Genomic DNA, 23,442 nt, shown 5'->3' on the forward strand with positions numbered 1-23,442 from the left:
TGAGTACCTCTGATGTGGACTATCGAGACCCTCCTTACAAAGAGTGGAGATATATTTCGCAGGATTCCCACAAATCTTCATGGGCAAAATTTCCAAAGGACTCGTGAACGATGAAGATTTTTTTCTTGCCCCATTGCCTGGCACTTTCTAACATGTCAGATTCAAACTCTATTCAAACATAATTTCAGGTATCTGGCATACATGAAGGAATGAACCAATCCAGGGAGGAAATGATGAAACCTAGACCATGGTAAACAGAACGTCGTCACACATCGCTACGGTTACAGCTACAGAAAATTAATTTGCCAGTATGTTACATTATGTGAAAGGTTATCCTGTAACAATGTCATTATACACAACAAAATTCCATGACTTTTCCAAAACCTTCAATGATTGACAAATTCCATGACTTTCCTGTGTAATTTCAAGTTAACAGACTTAATGGGCAAATTAATAGACAAAGGATAATGTGAAAGAACAGGGTTTTAACCGCTTGAAGTTTGCGGTTCTTCTTCATATCGGCCAAGAGGCAAATCCAGTCACAGCAGCCGTGCACAGGTCAGGTGAAGGGTTTGAGGACATCTGGGGCCAAGCCTAGACCTCTGTCTGTCAGGGTGGTCCAAGGGGGACTGTGGGAACCCTGACTCTGGTTTATAATTAAGAGGAATACAATCATTCTGTCTCCGAAATTCAATTTAGGGCATCACGTTTTCATTCATTCATCCTGTTGGAGGTTGTGGGGAGCTGGAGCCTATCCCAGCTGACATTGGGTGAGAGGCAGGATACACCCTGGACAAGTCACCAGACTATCACAGGGCTGACACATAGAGACAGACAACCATTCATGCTCATGTTCACACCTATGGACAGTTTAGAGTCTCCAGTTAACCTGCATGTCTTTGGATTGTGAAAGGAAGCCGGAGTACCTGGAGAAAACCCACGCTGACACAGGGAGAACATGCAAACTCCACACAGAAGGGCTCCCACACCCTTGCTGTGAGGTGACAATACTTGATGTGTGTCGTGTTTTCAGTTAATAAACAGTATTCCAGTGAGAGTGGGTTTATCATTGAGTAAGGATCCTTATTCCAACACCTACACACATCTTATGTAATGTTAAATCCGAGGCTAAGCTTTCTCTTGTTTATAAGAGTTTGGGAACACAAATCCAGCTCAGAGGTCGAGTGTTGTTAAACCCTGCTGAGATCTAAAGAGCAGCAGGTGTAATTAGCCACCTTTGTTGCTGCCAACTCACTTAAACCTGCCCACGGTTGAGGACAAGAGTACCAAGATTTGCCCTAAATTAACTTTCACTGATTAATAAATCAGCCTTCAGAGGGCCAGCTGTGAAGAGCAACACTGCAAAGCGATGGAAGGACGAGTAAATAAAAGAACATAGATGAGTCAAACAGTTACTTTATTTATGTTCAGGTAAAAACATGAACCTGATGCAGTAAATTATTGCAGATCTTAGAAACCAGCACATGAACGATTGGGCCAGGAGAACATACAGTGGCGCCCTCCCCTGGCCACAGACTGCAGGTGCACACCACGGTTTGTTCCAAGCCAGCAGTGCAAAGAAAAAAATAATAATAATCAACTACAGCAAGAAATAAAGACAATATAGAAAATTTAAAAAAAAAAAAAAAAAAAAAAAAAGTAAAGCAGACATTCCCACCTCAAACAGGGTGTGAAACTGCATATAAACTTTATTCCATAAATGAACTTGAAATGCTATCTGGCCATGAAACGATAAAATGAGACCAGCCAAATTTTGTGCCCAGCTACATTATGTGTTGAGGGTTGCTCAGAGCTTGGTCTACCAAGATAACCCTACACATCAGGTAGGGCCCAACAGAAAGACGCTAACTCTATCAAAATAAGAGCAAAACAAAATTTACCTGATCAACACATTGGTTACATCTCTTCATTTTGAGCTAAAGCTCTCTATAATAAAGGAGGCCAGAACACAATCTCAACTTAGGTAGAGGGGTAAGAAAGAAAAGATAATATGCGCTCATCACTACCCGCATTCAACCAACTGCAACTCTCGTTTTCCACAACTTGAAGCAAAGACACACGTGGGGGGGGGAAAGCCGAACCAAAATGCAACACACAAACTGGGGCCAATATAATACAGAACAAAATGCAAACAGACGAACTGAGGGGAAGAGACATGAGAACAAAGAGCTATTCTATCAAATGTGTAGAATGAGCAAAGTCTGCAAATTTGTCTGTACAAATGATCTTTGGAGCTAAAGTAAACCTAGCTTGCTCGATGGAACCCCCCCTCCCCCCCGCCCTCCCCGACACCCAGTGACGTTGTCCACCACTCTGAAGAGGAGACATCCCTTTTTTAAATATCACATAGCAATGCAATTTAAAATGTCACCCAGATGTTTTCATCTTTTTTTAACATTACTCAACTACTGATATAAGTTTTACTCTCTCTTTTTTTATATTTTAACTTCTGTGAGTCATGGAACACCTTTCCATTTTTTATTTTTTTATACTTTTTTTTTGAGAGACCGGGGCAGCAAATATATATTTAAAGTCTTAATTTTTCTGCAAGCTGCTTTCTCTAACAAGAAGGCTGTACATGTAGCCTTGATGTATGTGGTTACAAAAAAACTAAGAAGGAAGTCATGTTTCATCAGTCGCTGTAGAAGGCATTTGAATGTGAGATGTGGAGAGATCAGGAAAGGTGGAAAGACTGCTGGCCCTCGCGGGCCGCGATCAACAGTTTCTCTCGCATGATCTCTATGCTTGAGTAGTCAGGCAGCTTCAGGTAGTTGACACAGGTCATGACTGATGGGAGGAAGTCGTCTGGGTTCTCCGTCGACTCGAATGTTTTCCTCACAATCGTCAGAGGGGGGTTCAGGCTCCGGAAACCTGAGACACAAGCAGAGGTCGTGTTAGCTGAATATTTCCCATCACTGACTGAATGTTATTAAAAATGACGGAAAAATCTGAAGGCCGTCCGTCATTTTGACACATAAGAACACTGCGGGCGATGTACCGTAATTCACACTGTCGGACTAGTGGTGTGTGCATATTAATTTAGTCTTGGCTGTGTTCTCATATGTATGACCTCTTTGTCTGGCTGGTTTAGGCTTCATGTGTGTAGGCTATATCACTACATACCTATGCAAAATGTCATGACGGCTGAGTGCCAAAATTTCTTTGCATGGTCGCTGTCTGTTATTTTTTCTCTCCATGCTCTTATAGACAGGGGTGTAGAGTGTGCTGGAACGACTTCTTTTTCTCCGAGTAAAGAAATAGAATATTTGCATTTCGTATTAACCGGTTAAATTTCGTAGACATTTCTTGAAGCGCTTTAAGATGCAATCATCACTGCAGCATAAGTCATGCAAGAGAGCCACCAAAAACCAATTGAATGGTCAAAGTTAACATGTTGACAATTAAGGTGTGTTGACTGATTCATGGTGTCAACTTGTAAGTTTTCTCGTATAACATACGAGAGAACATTCCACCTTAAAAGTTGCCAGTAGCTGCCGGCACTAGCTTTGAAGCACCACAATGAATTAAATCATTTTTTTCTCAGTCTATCGCTGCTAATTTTTATCTAGCAAGGATGACAAGGCCAAAAACATCCTTTCATTTTTTTAGTTAAGAGCTGAATAATGCACGTAAAGATTAGGAACAGTGGTTACGTGACCGTCACAACGAGCCACAACTTAACCATGCATGTGCACAGATGTCACTGGTGCACTCCGGTGAACAAATAGCACTACACTAAACAGCACTGCTTTCACTTTCTCCTTGTGCTTTATTACTGATTAAAAAAATCTTTGCATCAATATGAGACTTAAAATAACGTCCTTCTGCACCTGAACTCAGAGCATCTCCTATGGATACGTCTCTGCTGCTGTATATATATATAGATTTTTTACAGCGGTCACAGTACCGTGACATGCTGCAGCCTTGCTGTCATGGATGTCTGAGTTGACGCTGGACAAGGACGGGGATTAATGGTAACAATACAGTAACGTTATTCTTCTTGGCCTTCATGCATTCATTGTACTGCAGTTTTTGCAGGTGGTTTAGTAAATTAGTTAAAGTTGCTTTGCAGCGCAGACACAAGTGTTTTGCACTCTTTGCATATGATTTGTTCTCTCCTTAAATCCAAAATACTTCCAAACAACAGATGACGGTGGTTGATGAGCGGTTGATTCTCATTTAGCCCATCTGCAGTCCTAACATTCAGTTTTCACTGGCAGTTGTTGCAAGGTGCACACGTAGCGGACAGCTCCCTCAAAGTAAAGGCTGCTGTTAGTTTAAGGAGCTATTTGATGTGCAGCAACGTTTTCAACGAGCAGAGAACGCTTTTAAATGTCAATATCGCAGTCTATCAAGTCCATTTAATTGGGGCGAGCCAAAATCGTGACTGTGATTGAAATTCAAATATTTGAGGAGCCCCCTGTGTAGACACAACTGTTTAACAATCTGTCCTGCTTTAATGCATTTAATAAGTTCATGTTTGTGTACGTGAAGCAACTCACCACCGACGGGCAGTCTGGGGCTCCCTGTGACAAACTGCAGAAAGAGTCTCTGCTGCTCGGCGTCGAAGCTGCTCAACACCTCAAACAGGAACCGTACAGCACGGCTGCAAAAACATGGGAGAAAATACACGTCAAACATTTGTCTTGAGTACAAGTTTACTCATACCCAGAGTGTGTCATGTAGGGAGTTAGAAAAAGGGGCCTGAACCCATATTGAATGACACTTAATGAAGTGTCAATGATGAATAAAATGGGAGCTTGGACTCGCCTGTCATGTGTGTAGCCGTGGTCCGGTCGACAGCACTCCATCAGCGTCTTGACGTCCCACGTCTCTGATTTACTGCCACACAGCAACTGGTCCAGCTACAGCAGGAGAGGAGAGATGATGAAGAATTAAAGAAGAGAAAGAAGAGGCAACAAAACAGATTCACATACCGTAGATTGCTATGCAGGCCTGAGAAGAAGGAAAGAACAGAACATTTGCTCACCTCCTCTGGATAGAAATACTGCAGGTGATGCAAGGGGAAGACTGACTCGAACCCTTCCCTAAATGACTCAAACTGTCTGGACACTCCTTCATTTAGAGTCCAGTACACCACCAACTGATGGGAGAGAAAAGACAAAAATGATTAAGAGGACAAATATCAAGACAGACAAAAAGGATGAAACAAAGTGAGAGTTAAGAGACACTGTAGCATACCCTGAGGTACTCCTCCAGGTTGTAGATCGTGACTGGGACGTCTTTGCCGCCCTTTTTCAGCTCAATGTTGGGGAATCCTGGAAGGGTGAAGTCCAAACCCAGGTCCTCCACTGAGCAGCCGTTCATGTTCAGGCTCTCCAGTGCCTGCTGTAGGGTCTCCCTCGTCTATTGGACAAAAAAACCCCAAGAAACAGACAATGCTTTTATTAAACCTGGACCACCACCAGGAGCCTATAGGACCACACTCTGGTACCACTGCATTAGAAGAGAAGTTCTCTGTGCTGCACTTCACCTGTGATCGGTCCTGTTCCAGCCTCTTCTTCTGACGGATAATATCCTCCAGGTGCTGGATGGACTTTGCCACACCGGGGTCAATGTTCACCAGGTCATGGGAGCTTATAGACATCTCGTGCCGGAGCATCCACTTATAAAATGGCAGCCCCAGGGGCAGGTCCAGCTGGGAGAAAAAGCAAGAAGAAAGAGGTTAAGAAAGTCAGGTAAAATAAAGGAACATTTGGCAACACCTATGGATAAAGAAAACTTTCCAATCTTTCGGTGCAGTTTTGTTAGGTATAACTGATTCATACTGCAGCTCAGCTTTCACATGAGCAATACTGCTCTGTGCATGACTACACTTGCATCATCATCATCTATGTGTCATTTGTGTATGTTGTCACATCAGTGTATTATCTTGTGCCAATCACAAGATCCCAAGCCCATACAATTAGAGTTGGGTACCAGTCACATTTGTACTGATTCAGTGCAAGTGCCCAATGGTACCTTTCTTCAGTGCTTTACTTTCTCTGTGATATCAAAAATGTATTTTTTGATCAAACTGCAGGGGAGACATAGTGGACTAAAAAGAATTCTGCTCCTCTGCTCTTTTCTAATCACACATAAAGCGGATCCTCTGTCTCTGTCTTCTGCTTGTGTATGTGTGTCTGCCCATCTAGCAGTGATACTAGACTTTTAAAAAATAAAATAAAATAATATAGAAAAGAAAAAAGACCAGAGGCCTAGACGACTGTGGTAGATTAGTGCTGCAGCAGTATGTTTGAGCATGTTGGGAAGCTAACAGAGCAGCTGAAGGAGCGTGAAACAGTGCTCTGTGGCTGACTTCCCGGCTTCTGGGTGCTTCCTCCACCTGTCTGAGGTTGAACCCAGCAGCTCCCTCTTGTCGGCCTCCAAGCTTCACTGCTAGCTTCCAGGCTTCAGGGCACTTCAGCCTCTTGTCTTGACGTGGTGTTCTCACCCAGATGTACTCTCAGGTATTGCCATTTGGCACCAACTGACAACATGAATCAGTTCTCTGTAGTACTGACATTATTCAGTCGGTACCCTTAAAAATACAAGTTCAGTATCCAAACCTACAAATAATGGAGCTGACCTTTGAATTAAGCCTTCTATTGTTTTATATTTCAAGAGACAATGTCAAGAGCAACCCTCTCTCCTCCCTTCCTAATTTATCACCCACGGCCGTGCAGTTCAGAGGATGAGATCGAGTGCTGTTGTTGATAAATGCCTTTGCAACTCTACTCGAGTTAAATAACAGTCCATTTTCCTGATTTGGAACAGTTGGGTACGGTCTGCATCAGGAGTGAAAACCCAGTGCAAATGAATTATACTCAAGGCCACTTTTTCAAGTAGACTCCGACATGAAACGACGAAGGCTGATGTGAAAGCCTCCTGAAATGATGCAACATGTGAAGGACTAATATTTGGAATATTAATAATGACTCCAACAGCCACTAAGCAGACACCTTGATTATGCCTGAAAGCTTTTACTACAGCATGTCTAAATACGACTAATTCACTGCTGGCAGAAGAGCGTTCCTAAATGCCAACGCTCAGTTGAAAATATGAGTCTATAATTGACAAAGAGAGAACAGAAAATAGAGGTCGTTACCAATCTGAAGTCCATAATGGCTTTGGCCATTAGCTTTCCTAAGAAACGGAACTTCATTTTGATTTTGGCTATGTGTGCTGGTTTGGTTGTCCTGCCGAAGGGAACAGCAAACAGTCCTCTGGAGCTGAACATGTACTTGGTTCCCTCTTGGCTTCCTGTTGGAGCAGAGACACAAGCATGGTCAGAGAAAGGCAGAAGAAATTACTACATATACCTTCATGCAAGCATGTATCTAACATGACATGGTTTATACCTTTAGGATTGGCCAGCGTGACCTCTTCGCCCCTCCACAGGCCCAGATCAGCCCGCTGGAGCTCCTGTGACACCAGAGCGTAGAACTCCAGAGTCGGGCCAAGACCTGTACCAACCTGAAAGATGATAAAAAGTTAGAATCTCCTCTTCAGAAAACTGTGATGAAAAGCGTTTTACTGCAGCAAACTGCAAGTGATGATTCACAGACAGTGCAGGTACCTCGTTCTCATACTGAATCTCCAACATTGCCCTCGAGCTGCCCAGGTCCTGCATCACAGACTCAGCCTGTTTTAGCAGCTCGTCACGGTTTATTGTCCTCTGAAAACACAAGACAAGGGAGGAGAGAAATGAGGTTCAAGCCAGGTCAGAAAAAAGTTTATAGAGCTGTTATTGAAAACAAAAACAGGCACAAAACTTTCATTAACTTCCATTAAAATACAATGCAAACTGTTGACAGATAAACTGTGTGTACAACTGCTGGGTTCCATAAGATATACATATGTTCAATATGGCAACACAATGTACCTTCTTCCTGTCAAGACGTGGTGCAACTCTGCTGTCCTGAGAATCTGATTGGTTGATTTCAGGATTTGTGTCCAGTAGGCGTTGCATGGCTCTGTCACGATCAAAGGCAGTTACATAGAATAACATCTGCCGGGTGTCAAAGGGGAAGAAGAAAGGACTGTAGAGAGAGAGACAGAGAGAGAATAATGTATGTCAACACCAATATCAAGTTCGGAGCCAAGATGTACAACAGGTGAATGATCAAATTCTGATTCCTTATTTTGGTCTCAAGTTTGAAACATTTACCAGGTCTTTCCAAGCTCAATGAGCCAAGTGGGGATGTTCCCCGTCATGATGACCAGCGGGTCTTGTAGCTGACGGTTTGCTTTGGCTGTCAGCTTACTGTTAATGAACTCACTGGTCGAGATGACTTCCTTACACACAGCATTCTGCAACAGGACCAAAAACATTAATGTTACCTGCACAGTTTATATTACATGACTACCCCTGACATTTCAGAGCTAGCTTAAGGGTTTAATAACTTTACACCTAACTACATCACCAGTTTTAAAGGTGAGATAACAAGGTAACAGACCACAATGCCTTGGAAAGGAGACTTACTTCATACAAGTAGAACCAGTATCTACTGATGGAGTGCAGGACCCTCAGCAGCAGGTTGACCTCTAAAGAGGGGTCATCAAAGGTTATGGTCTCTGGTGGCTCCGAAGTGAGGTATGTCTCTAGGGGATTAGTGACACTGGGACACACACCATCTGGAAGTGACAGGAATCAACAGTCGTGATGATGTTGACAGATTCAGACTGATCATGTGCTTAGAATTTTGTCTTGTTGATGTGCTCACTCAACTGCTTTCTGATTTTTAAACATCATAACTAGGAATTCCCAAGTAAGAAAAATGACAATGACGATGTGAATCCTTTCATAAACAGATCAGGTACAACAGTGACCCTCGTTTGCAAAATTCTTCATGATAAGATAGTTAAGCAGATTCTCACCATGCCACAGCTCATCCTGCTTCTTGGCGTTGCGAGGTGAAGTTTTGGTGGGAGCAGTCTGGGCTCGGCCCCTCTTTCCACCCACAGCATCTTTGCTGCCATCCTCGTCCTCTCTCACAGGCTTATACCTGTCAGGAACACAAGATGAGATATTTTGTTTCCGTTTGCTTTGATGAGCATGCACGTCGGCTTTTACACCAGAAACAATGCCTCGCATCAGCGCTTCACCTTTGTGTCAACACTCTGGGTGTGTGAACAATTTATGGAGAAACAGCACCAAGGCCAACAGTCATTTGCAAGTTAAACTGCTGGTGAGTACATGTGCTTATCACATCCTGTGTACTTGACACTGCGCTGACGGGTGTATCTTAAAAGCTTGGCAAATTAATCTGCATGGCTTCTTATCTCTAGCGTAAATGATGAGATTACATGTTTTTTATTTGTCTGAACCTTCAACAACTGGCTAATATGATTCAACAGGGTTACTACGGACATTACAAAATTGAATTCAAGGACTTTATAGAACTTTTTCAAGCACTATTTTTCATTTTCAAGGTCTGTAGTCAAAGCAGCTAATTAATTTTCAAAAATATATTTTTTCCCTTTTCCTCATTAAAGAGTTACTTAACACTTTTTTGGGCATAACTGAAAAAATTCTCTACAAAACACCTGAATGGAATAAGAGCTGTGGTGCTTATACTATTTAATGTGTCGCATTTGCCTGATATCAGACAGAACTGTCAACTTGTTACAGAAAGGTGTATACTTTATGAACGAATGAAATAATTTTAAAAACAGAATCCTCTAATGGAAACCAAAGACAGTGATGCCAGCCGGAATTTATGTTTCAATTTCAGTTTCGACTTTCGGAGCACCACTGAAGTGAGAGGAAAACAAATCATGGTGAAGAGCCGGCTCATTAAGTTTAGTCATATAAAGTTTTACCATGCAACAATAGGCCTCCTTGTTTTGTGTAAGCGTAGAGCAAAGTGAAAATATACTACAATCTCGGGCAGGACAGCAGAATTGGGGGAAAGAAAGAGGAATTACAGAAAAAGCTGAGCAATTTTAATGAGCTGATGAACATGATACAAGACAGCGTTATGTGGTTCATTTGAATTTCTAAGACTTTTTAAGCACTCTGTTACAAAGGAAGCTATTGTAAAGGAAGTCTGGTACTTGATCTTTTCCTCTCAAAATTCAAGCACTTCAAGCACCTTGTGTGAACCCTTGTTTCTTAAGAGATGAGTGAGGTTGAGCGAGATGTAAGATTCAGAAAAGACACATTTACAGGAACAAGAATGAAAAAATAATACACACAAATACCAGTTAAGAATTGGAAGATTGTTTTTACCATATTGTGTGCGTTTTGGTCCAAATGCCAGCTCGCCCAAGTGGGTTTGCCTCATCGTCCGTCGACTCTCTTTCTTCCTCTGCCTGAAGACTGTACTGCCGCACAGCCTGGTACACCGTCATGTTGTACGGTAGCAGGTGGTCACCAATGTAAAATTGTAGTCTGTGACGTACACTGCCAGAGTTCAGGAACTGTGCCGCCTGGGTAACAAATAAAATACATATAGGGTTCATTTCTAATGCTGGAGTTAAAGCAGGAACACACATCAGCACAGGATTATGTGCACAAAAACCTGCATTGGAACTCTGATTTCCTTTTGGTTCACACAGAATTAAGTGTTACAAATTAAAAAGTTAGCCTTATTCGGCATGAACGATATCACATACCAGTGATTCATCGATTTCGTCATCTGAACCGTCGTCATCACTGTCCTCATCTTCTTCTCTTATTCGGCCGTACCCTGTACAAACACAATTTCAAGTTAGAAACCCAACTAAAGAAACACTGAATAGCCCATTTTAGATTAGTATTTCACTACTGAGATGATGATCTTCTAAAAAAACAAAACAAAACACACGGGCTGTCTACAGTCCACTGTCTGCAGTAGAGAGATGCAAATACTCTTGAAATTGGTGCTACATGACTCAAGAAAACAAAGGAAAAGAGCTGTGGGATTCACTTTTCCTCAAGCGATAGTAAACCTACAACTACCAGAACGCACTGCGCAACACCAAACCAATAAACGCTCTCACTGGTGGGCGATGTAATGCCAGTTGCTCGTCTAAAAAACAATGTGGCAGCGGGCCAGTAAAAAAAAAAATATTTAGAATTACAGATAAACAGTAACCAAGAATATTTCCAGAGACATTTTAGGGGAAAAATAGGTAAAGCAATGACAGTATCTTGGTTCATATTTGATCAGCGCTGCTTAGTTTTACCATTTAATCTCATTTTTGTCAGGCTCTGTTAACAGGAAAACAGTATGGTGCCCAATTCTTGTTCACAAACTCTTGTATTACAGCCAAACGGTGCACTAAACTATGTTTCAGAGACATTTTAGGTGAGAAATAGGCAATACAGTGGAAGAATCTTGGTTTGTATTTGATAAGCACGGCCTAGTTTTATCGTTTGTTCTGAGTTTGAGAGAGAGAGGTGTCTCTCTCTCGATCCACTTCTGTACTCTTTGTTTCCGTGGTGTTGGGCGACATAAAAAAACTAGAAAGTCCAACTGTAGTTCAAGCAACATTCCGAGCGAAAATCCGCTGGATGACAATTTCCTCTTGCAAATGAGGTCTGGGCTCTGGTAAGATGGAGAGAAGTTTACTGCAGTTCATTGACACATACTACCAACATAGTTATGACACAAAGCTGGTTGAAAATCAGTAAAGTATCCCTTTAAGGATGACTTTAAGAACAAAATTTGCCGTTTGGACAATGTGGAGGAAAAACAGGTGCCATACGAGAAATCCCCGTTTGAAGGAGCTGCTGGTGGCTCCCTCTGTCTTAAAGGAGGTAAGTTAGTCCAGGACAGTCCCTCACCTCTGACAACAAGATACCGCTCTATGGCTTGCACCAGGGCCAGGGGGTCTATCTTTACAGGGCCGCCTTTCCACTGTTTAACATTAGTGCAATCTGGATGTCTCTGCAGCTGACATTTGAGCTGATGTGTGTTGAAGAACTTCAGTGCCTGAGAGCCCCTGCAGAGACAAATTTAGAAATATCAAACTATACGGTTTCATAACTGATTCAAGTGTTAAAATATAAAGTTATTTTGATCAAAACATAAATAATAAAGCCACAGACCTGCTGCCATTGCCATTACCACTGGGGAAATCATGCACTTTGACAGGAAACTGCTCCATTTGGCTCAGGCAGCTGTTCATTTTGTGCACCAGTGCCAGGTACGGCCCATTCTCTGTTGGGTCCAGACGACCTACAGGCTCCATTCCTGGAACCTGCAAACAAAACAACAGGGGAAAAAAGAGATTCAAAATAAATTCTGAATATTCAGACTGCCAAAAATACAACGTGTTCTAGTTTCTCACCGGACAGCCAGCGAACACATGGAGAAACCTCTTGAGCCGCACATCGCGGCTGAGCAAGTCCCTGTCATTGTTGGAGGTTAGGTAGACCAGGAGCTGCTTCACCAGCCCACTGTGTTGGATCTCAAAAGACGACACATCAGATTCTGATACAATACTGGAGATCTCCACCAAGCACTCCATACCACCGTCCACCTGGGAAACAGAAACACAACACAGGATCAAAAAAATGTCTCAGAGTCGGTGTGCAACTTGAGACACTCAAATTTAGCTAAATAAATACATATTTAGTTTCTTTATCTCTGTAGGTTTCTCTGTCAAGTTTAACAGGGGCTACAACAATTTCAACTTTGAGGACATGATCTAAAACAGCAGTAAATGCCTTTATGTATGTTGGGAATGTCATGTTATGCTTGTTGTCTTACCTGCAGGTTGAGCTGCTCGGTAGCTGTGCAAAGTCTCTGGAGTACATTCAGTGCAGGGTTACTGCCATCCACATTTTCAGAGTTGAAGTAGCGCTCCACAAACTTACTTGCCTGTTCTTTGATCCAGGCTTTTATTTTGTCTCTACAAACCAATAAAAAGAAGTCCACACATTAACCCCACCATCAGTGACTGATCAGTCTGCTCTAACACTTAATATCAGTCACAAGAAAAAGAACGCCACTGACATGAAACAGGAGCGGGAAATAGGGTTCATCTTTAACTCTCATCATCGTACCTGTTATTTGAAATTGAGTCCTTGGGAGGTGCCCTTGCCAGGCCACTCACCCCCGCCGTGCGTGAGGGCTCTGAGTTGGCATTGTTGGTCTGGGCACCCAGCTTACCCCAGGTTTTGGGATTAAGACTGGCCAAGAACGATGATTTGGGTGACTGAGTACTGGTAGGGCTCTTGGCTGTAAAGAACACAGAAGGTAGATTAGTAGGGTTATCTATGGAGTAAGCAAATGTACAAGACCACAAAATGCCTTTTAAATCCATGACCAAATGCTGAACAATACAGTCAGGCACACGTTACTGAACAGCAACAGAATCTGCTGTCAATCCTGTAGTTACAAGGGAGGGGGACATACTGGACAAAATATTACTCAATGTGCCTTTCTGCATGCCTCTGAAGTGTCTAATGGGGATTTTAAAACATCTCACACACACACACACACACACACACACACACACACACACACACACACACACACACACACACACACACACACACACACACACTGACAGTAACACTTCAACTTACCCTGATTGTCTACTTTATCATCATCTCTTGGGGGAGAGTACTTGGGCCTTCTGGGCCCTCTTTTAGGTAACCGTTTCCTCTTTAGGACATCACTTAACCGCCTTAACGGAAGAGAAAATAATTACTATGACAGTGATGTTGATAGGTTTTCAATGTAATGAGTCCCTGGGACCCACAGGTGGTCATCTAAATGTGTCCCAAGGAAACTGAGTGAATACCCAGTACACTTTTTTTGACAAAAAAAATAAATAAATAAAAAGTCAATGTAAGGTCATGTTTGATGTTTAAAAATGTAGGAAAATTCCAAATCTGAAAACTCAAAAACATTATATAAATGCCACCTCGAGTTGTCAGTGAAGATTCTTAGTCATCCAGGTCATGGTACTTGTAAGTGCTATATCATAGGCAACTGGACTTGCTTGCGTTTCTTGAAGACATTTCGCCTCTCATCGCCTCTCATCCAAGAAGCTTCTTCAGATTCGAAGAAGCTTCGTGGATGAGAGGCGAAACGTCTTCAAGAAATGCAAACAAGTCCAGTTGCCTATGATATAGCACTTACGAGCACATCTTGAGTTGAACAGAGAGCAACAAAATCATCTACCAAGTATCAGTAGTCTCTCAAACTTTTTACTAAATGAGAGTGTGAGGCTAACCTTCTAGGACTAACTTTACTGAGAATAAACTCAACATTCTGTAATATATATAATCTAAAAATAACATTTAAAATTGGGATTCAATGCATAAAAATTTATATAAGCCACATAATAACTCTAACAGATTCTTTTGGGAAATATGTGAGATATATACAGTAAGAAAATTATGGCTGCTCGTAAAAGTATTTGTTCAGCACGACATATCTCCTGGACAGAATCATCGGGTCATCACTGACATGAGTGTTTAATAAAGCACTGATCAGTCGCTATACAAAGTTTGTAGCCTTGACTGTGTGATCTCGTCTGTGCTAGAAAGATGCACAGGCGGTAAGAAAACTGTGACCAGTTGATTATCTTCTGTTGGACACAAGGTTTCTTTTGTTTATTTCCATTATTTCAACACGGATTTGCTGCTCACAATGTGGAATTATTAGGGGAAACAATAGGGTGGATGCCCTGGATGCGTTGATGGTGAGTTTAATCCGTCTGTTCGTATTTTAATGCATCAGAGATGCAGGACTCATACTTAGCAAGATCACTGCTATAAAATCTGTTTGCCCAATTTATTACAATGACAATTGAGGAGCATACATACATGAGTCTATGCTTAAATATCAAACATTATTAGTGTTTTTGTAAGGGATTCTTGTATGCTACCATTTGCTGCTAATAAAATTTGCTCCAGCTGTTTTAAGGTGATTCAACACAGGATGCAACTGCAATTTGTGATGATGAGGATAGTTTCCAGTGCAACACTAGCACTAGCTTGTGTTAGAAAATTATTTTTTAAACATTTCTGTACACAGCCAAAGCAAAGCCACACATGGCCACATACTCACCCCTGCGGGCTGAGGTCTAGTGAGTCGTCCATGCTGTGCTGGAAGCTGGGTGAGCCCAGATCAGGAGTTGCATTGTTAGCAGATGTGGTGGATGCAGTGCTGATGGTGGTATTGCACAAACTGGCAGTGCCACTGGGGCAAGCCTTTGGGGGACTGGTGACCAGAAAGCTCTCGGACTCTGAGAGGTTCTTCACCTGGTGCATCACACCTGGAAGAGAAAGGAGGAAGACGAGCATTATAAATTGTCTAAAGCCTTAAAAAATTGCACAATACACAGCAACCTCTTGACAAAGAAAATGCAAATGAAAACACTGGCAGCAAAAACATTTTATTGCCAAAATTAAATGTTAAACTGCAGGAGCCTAATGAACTCGTAAGGTTTAGACAGAGGGGGCATTTTTGTCTATAATGGAGTCGGAACCATAGATGAACAAAAAAAGGGGTGATTCCCAACCACTAAAGCTTCAGGCAGCTTTCGGCTTTGAAATTTCCCACCAAAGATGGCCTAAAAATGACAAGCTTTTCACAGCTGTGCAATACTGTCGATCTTCAAAGCATGTTTGTCATGTATTTCAGCACATGCTCGAGCTAACGCTTGTCTGCTCCCCAGAGTCGATGACCTACAAGTTGGTAAATGGGATTATGCGATACCTTCTCTTCTGAAATAGACACTGAAGACATCAGGCAGCTTCTGCATGAGGATCTCAGCCATCTGCAGAGAACCCACTACAATCTTCAGGTCCTGGCTGGATAGCATGGAGGCAATGTGACTGCAGAAATGAACATACAAAAAACAGATTAAAGTCAATTTAATTTCAACTCTAAGACTGTCACCAGGTGTTTTTGAAAGTTTTTTTTTTAAAGAAATGATCAACCTCTGTTAAAGACAACGTTCTGTTCCTGCTTTAATGTCAACGTTAAAAGTAGCTCACAGCCTGGGCATCGTTACCTGGACACAGCATGGTTCCTCAGCACATCCTTTAACAGCTCTGCATCAGCAAAGTAGATGATCCTGAGGATGGCTCTAAGGCACTTGTGTCTGACAGCAGGGCCGGCCGATGAGCTGTACACCTCATACAAGACCCCGAACAGAGTTTTGATAAAGCACTTTGCCAGCTCAGGGTCCTCCTTCATCAACTGGGCTCGTGCGTCTTCTCGACGGACCTCCTGGTGACTCCCTGAAGAGACACATTAAACAGGTTGGGTTTATTTTCTCAACCACACTGCGACAGTCACAACTCAGCTGTCCCTCAATGGAGAAGCTGTGTTATACATGTCAGTTACACACACGAACACAATTGGAAAAGAAGTGGCAACAGACTGACTGCGGCTTGCAGATAAAAGCAGCTGTAATCTCTGCTTTCACACAGACATAAATCTGTTGTCAACTTATCCTAGTGTCAGAAATGGGCAAAGTAGCAAGAAACTGGGTGACAAACATCCACTGACTTGTACTCAGTGAACGCATAGTGGTTTACATGATAATAAAATAACAAGAAAATACTGCAGTTACAACTCATTTATCTTTTAAACATTTTTGCCATAAAACTGGGTCACTGTTAGAGCTGTAACTTGTGTGACTCAAAGCCAATAGCAGCTGCCATCAGGGTGCTGATAGCGAGAGCTTATGGTTCTTCTGTTACTTAAAGATAAAGTACGATGCACTGTCATCTCAACATAAATCTCCGTCATTCGAAAAGATCTGTATTACCTGTATTAGGGTTGGCAAGAGGATTCGGTTTCCTCTGGATACCACGTGCTGTTCCTGTGTCTTCATTGATCTGCTGCATAGAGTTAAAGTCAATTGTGTACACACGGCCCAGGGTCGACAAGCTGATCTCATCCTCCCCGTTCTGGTGTGCTGTCTGCAGGGTAAGATAATCACCAGATACAACCAACATCAGTGTCCCAAACAGACTTGATGTGTGTGTAAATGTATCGAGAGAGGGTGACACACGGCGAACAGACTGAGTGTTGTCAAGAAATGAAATGCAACAACAGATTAATTCCATTGTGCATCATTTAATAGTTGTCTTGTCTTGTGAGAGAGGTCGAGAATGACTGACCAGAATTAAGTCTATGTTTTTATAACACTGAGGATATGCATTGTGACTCAACATATCCCAATGCGATTCTCCAGCAATGATGATTTCATCATAAACACTGAGGTTTAAACAATATATAATGTGGATGGTGCATTCATACCTCAATGATGCGGCTGTCAATGCGGTTATAAGGGTGCCACAGTCCTCGGTCGTCTCTCCACTGCCATATTGCTCCCTCTGTTGTCTGGGCACTACCCTTCTTGAGCATTACATCGACTGAAAAGATGCCCTCTCTAGGCAAGCAGGGCATCAGCTCACTGTAAGAAGAAGAGCGGTTTAAAAAGGCTGCAGAATTCTGTTTACTCTAAATTCAGTTTAAACGTCGTCAAGTGAAATGGATATGATTTTTCTTTAAACAATTTTACTCAAATACATTGTGGCAAAACAGCTGCATCTGTGGTTCAAGGTCTTGGAGAAGCAGGAGTAACATTTGTGACACTGTTGTCTGCCCCACGTTAGAGTACACTTGATACAGCTTCTGTAAATTGTGCTGGGGATGATGTGAGAACATTCTGAAGGCTTCCAAATAGTGTCATAAGTTAGTTATTAGGAGATTCATATTCAGTAAAGTGTTTTCTTGCTGCCAGCACAATTTATAGGGGAAAGCGCTCCCAAATCCCAGAGGTGGTGCTATTTTTTGCCATGTCATCCAACAGGATCTACAATCATACCATACTGAAAAGAAGTCGGGCTAATAGACCTTACCATATGAGGGAGGTCAGTTCATAGAGCTCCTGGGGGCTCCGGGGTACCAGTTCAATCTGCTCCTGGCAGCTGCCATTTGATGCACCACACAAGAGGAAGCGCAGAGTTTCTGCTATGTCTGTTTAGAAAAGTTAACACAAACACAACTCAGTTTTTAGCTGCATCTGCAACACATATTATTCTGGATGCAAATCAAATTTTAGAGGCAGTCAATGAGTTCATGTGAGCACAATGAATTCAGTCTAGATGGTTAAAATTAAGGCACAGATTTGCTTGCACAAGTTTAAAATGAGGTGTGCTATTAGCATGTCTAAGCTATTGCCTGCACACACAAATACATGCAGCTGACAGGTGTCGTTAGCTAGCTACAAGCTAAATTTTGTACTGTCACAGTACAGATCCCCGTTACACATTGCAAGTTTGCCTTAAATATTGTTACAAAATGCGTTTTACCAGAATAATGATGGTGTCAAATACATTAGCTCATTACAGAACAGAAACACAGCTGAATGTGTATTTCTACTCAGGTTTTGCTCAATCAAACTAGGTCACTGACATCTCTGACATAATAGGGGTCAACACCTAGAATGTAAATAAGTTAATAAGTGAGAATTTCCCCTGAGGGAGAATGACACACAACCAGAAGTTATCCTTGGATTGTAGCGATACACACAGAGGGGTTACAATCATGTGTCATAGTTAATTTTGTTTTTAAGGACCACAGCTTATGTCATGTTGATTGACAGCAAGATAAGATAACTTTCTGATTCTTTGTTTCCCTGTAAAACATTTTTAAATATGCATGACTGTGATGACAGGGCGTAAATCATTAAGTGTGTGACAAGGGTGTGACTTCTTGCTCTGTGTTTGAGGGTTACTTACTCTGTTTCATGAGCTGGACTGCCAGGCAGGGGCAGTTAGAGCACATCAAGGAAAACATACGCACAACCATGATAAACATCCCCGAGCTGAGCACAGGAGGAGTGACTACCAGTAGCTGCTGAATGTTGGTCAACAGATCCCGTGATGCCACCTCCTGCAGCAGGTTCTGTCGATTTGAATACATGTACACACATTAACTGGGAGTCCAATGGCAAACAGAGGAGATAATACAGAACTGGCTGACAACAGGAAAACAGCAGACATGGTGTTGAGTCTTAAAAACAACTGAGGTACAAACCTCCTCATGTTGAAAGTTGTCCACCAGTCTGGCGAAACAGAGGCAAGTGCTTTCCACTGATTTTTTATCCTGAAAGGGAGGTTAATGAGTAGAGCCATCAGCGGATATTTACAATGGGTGACAGCAAAAGAAATACTTGAAATAAAATACTATTTGAAGTATCAATGTACAGTGGTTACAATACAGGGGAGGAAAAAACACTCAAACATTGACATGATCTCAGAAAACTACATTTTTGTGCTTATAAAAAGCAGGCTGGGTGACTTCCTATCTGTTTCAACATCAAAATGCTGCTGCAGCCACTACTGCTATAGAAACATGGCATTAGGTATTCCTCAGTCAACTGCAGAATAATTACGTAATGCAGATTCTTTCTAATGGGAGAACGAGCAACATCTACTGGCTTCAACTACTGATGTAGTTCCTGTGAAACTGAACTATGTACAATTAAAACATGTCTCCTTGTCTAATGATTAACTAACACACTACAAAAGTGGTGCAACTTCCCTAAACTACTTTTCTTCAGTTTAAGACATGTCTACAGTCATGGTAATAAATGAGAAAAACATATCCTCTCAGTTATGACCCTCCTCCTTAGGTAAACAACTTGTGTATTACTGTCACTTTTGTTTATTTTCATTCCCTGTCATTGTTTAAATATAGTAACACAAAACAGGTGCATTTCTTATTTATTTTTCTGTTACAAGACAAATATATGAAAGTGATTTGACACAAAAACATAAAACAAAAAGAAAATGTCGAGGACATGACCTGTACTGTGTAATCAGCTGTGCCAAAGCACAAAATATGCACCACTATACTGTCCTAATTTGTAGAACATAATCTGAAAACACCAAGGTTGGATGGCCAGCTTTTTTACAATATGGATATGTCTATATCCATATAATCTCCTTTCGAATGACAATGCTGTGAGACAAGGTACCCTCACTAACGGCCAATTTCCACCAGATGCGTGCTGGCTGCGTCTCCGCTCCGGCACGGCAGCGGAGCCGATAGGATTCAATTCTAGTCAATGTGTGTGTTTCCACCGGCTGCGGCTGTGCTGCGTTCCGGCTCTGTCTCAGCTGCGGCACTCCGGAGCCTATTTTTGCCGGACGCCGGAGCACAACGCAGCAATTCTGCACAGAGCAGATCATGCGGGGCAGGAAGTCGTGCACAGAAACACAATAAAACATCCGGTTAATTTTCAAAATAAAAAACTCAGTGTTCACGGCGGATCATATTTCCCTGCACTACAACTTAAAACTATGTAATGGGCAGAGGCAGGCCTGAAGTCAACAGGTCAGAGGTTTTCAGACGTCATGTCACCCCGTGAACACCATGGACGAGGAGATATTAATCATGGCAGTGCACCGAGATGTCTTCCGGCGGAGCTGCACCGCACCGCACAGCAAACGCAGCCGGTGGGTATTGACGGACGGCGGAGCACGCAGCGGATAACCAGCGCTGCCATCCCGCAACAGACACGCATCCAGTGGAAATCCGGCGTAAGCTATGGTCTGTCTCCTACTTGACCTAATTACATTTAAGATGCTGGCTGCTTGTACCTAAAAATGACTAGAGGTGCCCATTCAAAGTCAGGGATTCCTCCTCAGTCGTCAAAGATTGCTTCAACTTTGCTCATCAGTGTGGTGATTATTACTCTCAGAAAGCTGCGGAAACAATGCAGCAGCATGGAGGAGGAGAAACTTATCACCATAGGGCTTCCAGACATTATCTATTCTCTTCTGCTTTGAAGTGGTGAATTTACAGCTCACAGAAACTTAATGCTCTCTGGCTTTTGCTTGATATCTACTGCTGGCAACGTTTGTTATCGCATACTTCTGATCTGTCATTAGCGCAGTAAACTTGTTTATTGTATTACGTGAATGCCGCTGTCACTCTGAACGTCCCACTAAACCCTGATCAAACTTTAAAACTTTATACTGAATAAAAGAATGACTCGTTGAATATTCGTATTGAACAACCAAACCTGATTCATAATTCTGAGTCAGTTACAGCCCTAAAAATGACACATTCACAGTTATTTCCATTTTTTATATACATACATAGCAAGCTAGCATGACTTGTATAAATTATTTCTTAAGTCACATCTAACGCAGGCCTTGCTTATTACTCATGTAGAAAAACTGACAAACCTAACTAGGGGTGTACCCAACACAGAATTTTGTCAGTCAAATCAGATTTGGCTTTTCAATACAAATATTTGACTATTTGTTCCTTTTTTTAATGTAGACTATAAAGCAACGCGTTATTGAACTGCTAGTGTTTTGAACAGGGTTCAGCAGGACGTTCAGAGTGACAGCGATGTTCATGTAATAAGGTAAACAAGCCAAGTTAGCCCTCAGAGCTACTGCATGCTAACTATGCCAACGATGGATTGCACAACATTTTTCACCCGAAGCCTGACATTGTATCGTATGAAGCCGCTGTGAGGTGTAAATTCACAATTTCTCACAGGAAGGCAGAAGATAACATGACCTCTGAGTCAGACCGAGCAAAGCCTCTCTTCCTGTAGGCATCCTTCCTTCTTCTCACTCACACTGGTCCTGGGTGCGGGTCCACAGCTGCCTGTATCTGTCTCAGACATCTTCACTGAGCGGATGGGATGACTTGATGTAGTGTAATGATTTTACCTCTAAGAGCAGTGCGAAAGCGAGGAGCGTGACTCTGTAGCTACCTCTGGGGACTGAAATGTCCACTGCAAACTAACTCAAAGTCAGCCCCTGACTGCTCAACTTGAAGAATCTCAGTCAGCTGAGGGGTCTGCATTTATGGATTAGAATCTTTGATTTTCAGCTGGCAGCCCTAAACCTCAAAACTTGTTTCAAGAGGAACCCCACCTGAGCCAACCCCCTGCTGTGATGGTGTTGCATTTTATAATTTCTGACATGGGGAAAAACGCACCTGGTGTGTCAGTCTCTGAGTCAGCAACGGCAGCGAATCAGCAACAAAGTGGAACTCATCTGGAGTAATGCTCTGGCAGCAGTTGGCTGCAATGGCCAAAGCGTTCCTCTGAGCATTGATGCTGAAGAACTCTAGGTAGAGGAGGCAGTCAGCGAGTCCACCCTGTGACAAATGAAATGGTAACATTATTGCAGTGCATGATTGTGGCTTACAAAGACAGGATGATTTAAAAGGATAAAGGATTTTTCAACCTGGACCCTATTGTCCCGTGTATTTCCATCTGAGAGACTGATGTGAACAACATTGTTTGAAATTAGTCCAGTATTTAGTGAGAGGACAACACCTGGCAGCCGCGCAACAGGCTGAAATGTAAGCATATGGGGCACTGAGCGCTGTCGCTGGATCTCCAAGTGTCTCGTTAAGTGGAAGTTTCGTTCTGAAACCTCACGAGATGTCACTTATTGCCCAAAGACAACAGTGGAAATGTGTGTGAGATTTGGAGTGAGTGTGGTAACCAGAGTAGTATACAGAAACATAGTTAAGTATTATCTAAAAGATTTTAAATGTCATGGATGATTATTATGATGATTTCGACAGTGTGGATAAAGCCTTTGAATTCAATCGCCATCTGTATTTATTTGTGTCTCAGTATACACATGAAGAGTGGATGAGGGCAAGGAGAGAGACAGCGGGGACAACAGGCAGCAGAGGATTTTATTTTACCATTAACGTGTTCATTATATCCCGCTAATGCTTCTTGTTATTGCACTATCCACTTTGCTGTTGTGACACTGCAAATTTCTCTGCTGTGGGAATAATAAATGATCCTCTTATTAGAGAAGACTGTGTATAGAGGCTTGTACAATAATCATTCATTGCCACTAGGTATCTCCTTGATATGAAGGGAAAATGTAGGTATTAATTGTAATAAAATTATAAGTCATATAATACCAAAGCATAAATATATTTTCCACCACATGTCCACACACTGTGGCATACATAGTGTCTGCTTATTGATATCACTTATTTTATTATTATGAATGTCAACTACTGAAAATGGGGAATCAGTCTATATAGATTTGTTACAATTAGTTGACATTTGCACCTACTAACTGTTTATTAACTGTTTTTGCCCTTATCCTGCCATGCTTTCATGTGTGGCGTCATGCAATGTAAACATAATAACGTTAGCTTATAGCATTAGCCTACCTCCATTCTATCTGCAGCAGGTATCTCCACTCTTGGAACAACAATTTTCTTTAGGAAAGTAAGCACTGGATTTGTTCTCTTTGACTGGTAGTAGTCATCCCAGTCAAAATGGTCACTGCAGACCCGCAGGTCTGCATGCTCAGTGTATGGACAGGAGTATGAGGATCCATTTGTAGCACTACTAATCAAAACTTCAGCGTGTCCATATACGACAAAGGTAGTAGTATTTGAAAGCTGTGTGAAGTGTAGCTCTTCATTGTGTCAGCACTAGGGCTGTCAA

General features: G+C 42.1%; 1 protein-coding gene across 7 annotated transcripts in view; it reads right to left on the reverse strand.

Moving 5' to 3' along the window:
• Window positions 1-1,400: 1,400 nt before the first annotated feature.
• Window positions 1,401-23,442, reverse strand: part of trip12 (thyroid hormone receptor interactor 12) — a 53,050-nt gene continuing 31,008 nt past the window's right edge. For all 7 annotated transcript variants that reach the window (XM_050073891.1, XM_050073875.1, XM_050073924.1 and 4 more), the window contains 30 exons: window positions 21,954-22,115; window positions 19,026-19,094; window positions 18,728-18,893; window positions 17,846-17,963; window positions 17,241-17,397; window positions 16,747-16,900; window positions 15,985-16,213; window positions 15,687-15,805; window positions 15,036-15,243; window positions 13,544-13,644; window positions 13,019-13,193; window positions 12,723-12,864; window positions 12,301-12,492; window positions 12,059-12,210; window positions 11,795-11,952; window positions 10,642-10,715; window positions 10,256-10,455; window positions 8,902-9,029; window positions 8,507-8,658; window positions 8,192-8,334; window positions 7,907-8,063; window positions 7,601-7,699; window positions 7,383-7,497; window positions 7,130-7,284; window positions 5,516-5,680; window positions 5,224-5,388; window positions 5,012-5,125; window positions 4,792-4,886; window positions 4,524-4,627; window positions 1,401-2,892 (listed from right to left, as the gene is read on the reverse strand). In XM_050073891.1, the coding sequence (XP_049929848.1) occupies window positions 2,696-2,892; window positions 4,524-4,627; window positions 4,792-4,886; window positions 5,012-5,125; window positions 5,224-5,388; window positions 5,516-5,680; window positions 7,130-7,284; window positions 7,383-7,497; window positions 7,601-7,699; window positions 7,907-8,063; window positions 8,192-8,334; window positions 8,507-8,658; window positions 8,902-9,029; window positions 10,256-10,455; window positions 10,642-10,715; window positions 11,795-11,952; window positions 12,059-12,210; window positions 12,301-12,492; window positions 12,723-12,864; window positions 13,019-13,193; window positions 13,544-13,644; window positions 15,036-15,243; window positions 15,687-15,805; window positions 15,985-16,213; window positions 16,747-16,900; window positions 17,241-17,397; window positions 17,846-17,963; window positions 18,728-18,893; window positions 19,026-19,094; window positions 21,954-22,115 (4,365 nt within the window). In that variant the 3' untranslated portion in view covers window positions 1,401-2,695. The remainder of the gene's footprint in view (window positions 2,893-4,523; window positions 4,628-4,791; window positions 4,887-5,011; window positions 5,126-5,223; window positions 5,389-5,515; window positions 5,681-7,129; window positions 7,285-7,382; window positions 7,498-7,600; window positions 7,700-7,906; window positions 8,064-8,191; window positions 8,335-8,506; window positions 8,659-8,901; window positions 9,030-10,255; window positions 10,456-10,641; window positions 10,716-11,794; window positions 11,953-12,058; window positions 12,211-12,300; window positions 12,493-12,722; window positions 12,865-13,018; window positions 13,194-13,543; window positions 13,645-15,035; window positions 15,244-15,686; window positions 15,806-15,984; window positions 16,214-16,746; window positions 16,901-17,240; window positions 17,398-17,845; window positions 17,964-18,727; window positions 18,894-19,025; window positions 19,095-21,953; window positions 22,116-23,442) is intronic.

The sequence above is a fragment of the Epinephelus moara genome, chromosome 2, assembly GCF_006386435.1.
Source record: "Epinephelus moara isolate mb chromosome 2, YSFRI_EMoa_1.0, whole genome shotgun sequence".
Lineage (NCBI taxonomy): Eukaryota > Metazoa > Chordata > Actinopteri > Perciformes > Serranidae > Epinephelus > Epinephelus moara.